The sequence below is a fragment of the Mesitornis unicolor genome, unplaced genomic scaffold, assembly GCF_000695765.1.
Source record: "Mesitornis unicolor isolate BGI_N332 unplaced genomic scaffold, ASM69576v1 scaffold4300, whole genome shotgun sequence".
Lineage (NCBI taxonomy): Eukaryota > Metazoa > Chordata > Aves > Mesitornithiformes > Mesitornithidae > Mesitornis > Mesitornis unicolor.
In genome coordinates, this window is record NW_010160140.1 from 11,034 (window position 1) to 13,338 (window position 2,305).

The window sequence follows — 2,305 nt, forward strand, 5'->3', positions numbered from 1 at the left end:
AGACTTGTTTTGACATTATTGGTGCTGGTTTTCAGCACACTGTTTGAATTGTGTGTTGAATTCATATGGGCTTTCATTGACACGTGCTTATAAAAATACCCATTTTTAAGGTTAAAAAAAATTAATCTTTTAAAAATTTGATTTATTGAGTATATAAACCATGACACGACTTGAAAGATATTTTTAGAATATATTTATTTGATTGGATTTTTAAAATTTCCTATGCACAGAAGGTAAGGTTGTAAGAAATTTATTAAAAGAATTTTCTGGTTTTTTGCTGGATGCTTCGAAAAATGGAGAAGTTAAAACGTGATGGTCGATTCCTACCGTTTAACTGTAGCAGACACTTGAGTCTGCTACTGGTGTAACATTGTACTTGGCTCCTGAGTGTTAAATACGGTGATTGAAGTTTTGGGAAGGAAGGATCTTAGCTGTCATGGTTCTCATGTCTCTTTATAGCAAGTCACTTAGCTGGTTTTGGTTCTGAAATCAATTTGCCTACTGCAGAATTAACAAATATGAATAGTTTTTATGTTCCTACTGTTCTGAAATTAGAACAGCCAATACTACAAAAGTTTTCACTAGGTATAGACACAGACTGGGTAACTTCTGGCATAGATACCTGAAGTTGCATGCGCTCCATTAGTTCATTACTGATTCCTAAATGTACAAGTACTAATGTACTTAATGTACATTGCCAATGCCTAAGTTTTTCTGAGACTACAAGACATCATAGCGGTTTAAGTACAACAGCAAAGCAAAACCTGTTCTTCTGCTGAAATGCAGCAGTGCTGGGATTATCCAAAATGTCTTTAAAAGAGTTGTCTGAACGTGTGTCCATATAATGTCTGGAAGTAGGCTGTGCAAAAGTGACCAGCTAGGTCTAGGTTGAGTTGTGTGTAATTTTATTTTGTGTGTATTGTGGCTGCTTTGGCTTGTGGCTGTGCTTTGCTTACTGTCACTAACATGTAGTTGTTTTCCCTCCCTGTGGTCTGTGGTACTGGGGTTATATCCTAGCTCTTAATACAGATACAGCTGCTGGGCTACTGATACGCAGCATCCACCTCGTCACCCAGAGACTTAACTCCCAGTGGAGGCAGGACATGAGCATCTCCCTGGCTGCACTGGAGCTGCTGTCTGGACTGGCAAAGGTGAGAGTTGAACTTTTGGGTGCTCGGGCCTCTTCTCAAAGGATAATTCTAGTCCTGTTTAGGTGAAGCACTGGAACAGGCTCCCCAGGGAGGTGGTTGAGTCACCATCCCTGGATATGTTTAAAAGTTGAGTGGATGTTGTGCTTAGGGACATGATCCAGTGGCAGACTTGAGGCTGGATCAATGTTTGGACTCGATAATCTTAAAGGTCTTTTCCAACCAAAACCACTCTATGATACTAAGTCATGCCACCAAACAGAGGCCTGTGTCTGTCAGCAAATGTTCAGTTTGGGCACAAAACAGAGCAGTCCTCCTTTGTACTTCATTCTTTCCTGATGCAGTGCTCTGTGTGCCCAGTAAGCGCCTCGTGTCTGCAGGCAAAGCTCAGCGTGGCTTGTTCCGACACACATGGTTCTACTGCACAGTTCGGCCTGGCTTTGCAGAGCTGACTGGCTTTTAACCTTTTTCAGGCATTCCTGTGAGCATCTGGGTTTGGGTTTGGTTTTGTTTTTTACACTGCGGAGGATGCATCTGTCATATTGGGTTGCACAGTTGAGGAATAACTTGCCACAAAGCTTCCAGTGCTAGTGCAAGACTTGGGCCATTTGTTTTCAGCCCCACTGTGAACCAAGCTTTGCTTGGTTGGGTGAATGGTCTGTCTGTTCGCCGTGCAACCAGACTTGGAAACAAGGGGTTTTGTTGCTGTTAGTTAGCAGATTGCAAATATGCCAGGATACTAAACAGCTTGGCAGTGAGTGGGTTCTTGGAGGTGCAGAATGGGTTGCTGTAACCAAAGGAAAGAGGTATTTGCTGAGTTTGAGTTTCAAATACTGTTTTATTCAGCTTGCAATTAGTTTCTTGTCTAACCATATTGGTACCACTCTTGGAAACCAACCCATGCAGTGTGGTGGCACCTCAGTGCAGCATTTCTTTCCCTTAGGTTTCAATATCCATCCCGGATAAATGTTCTTGCCCAGAGCTTTGAAGTTGTAATTGTAAAAGAGCTCAACTCTTTATTCCTATGTCTTAAAAAGGCATTTAAAAATGCTCTTAAAAACTTATTTCTTCTCTGAAGGATTTTGGTGGACAAATTCTCATCCTCTCCTGCTCGCTTTGCCCAGGTGAAGGTGGTGGTCGATTCATCTGATCGGAAG

At 41.9% G+C, this 2,305-nt stretch overlaps 1 protein-coding gene across 1 annotated transcript in view; it reads left to right on the top strand.

Annotated features, from left to right (window-relative positions):
* Positions 1-2,305, top strand: part of RALGAPB (Ral GTPase activating protein, beta subunit (non-catalytic)) — a gene marked incomplete at its 5' end in the record, with an annotated part of 31,335 nt that overhangs the window by 8,420 nt on the left and 20,610 nt on the right. Inside the window, 2 exons of the mRNA XM_010189001.1 lie at positions 1,018-1,151; positions 2,273-2,305. The exon at positions 2,273-2,305 is cut by the window's right edge and continues 171 nt beyond it. Coding sequence (XP_010187303.1) covers positions 1,018-1,151; positions 2,273-2,305 — 167 coding nt within the window. The remainder of the gene's footprint in view (positions 1-1,017; positions 1,152-2,272) is intronic.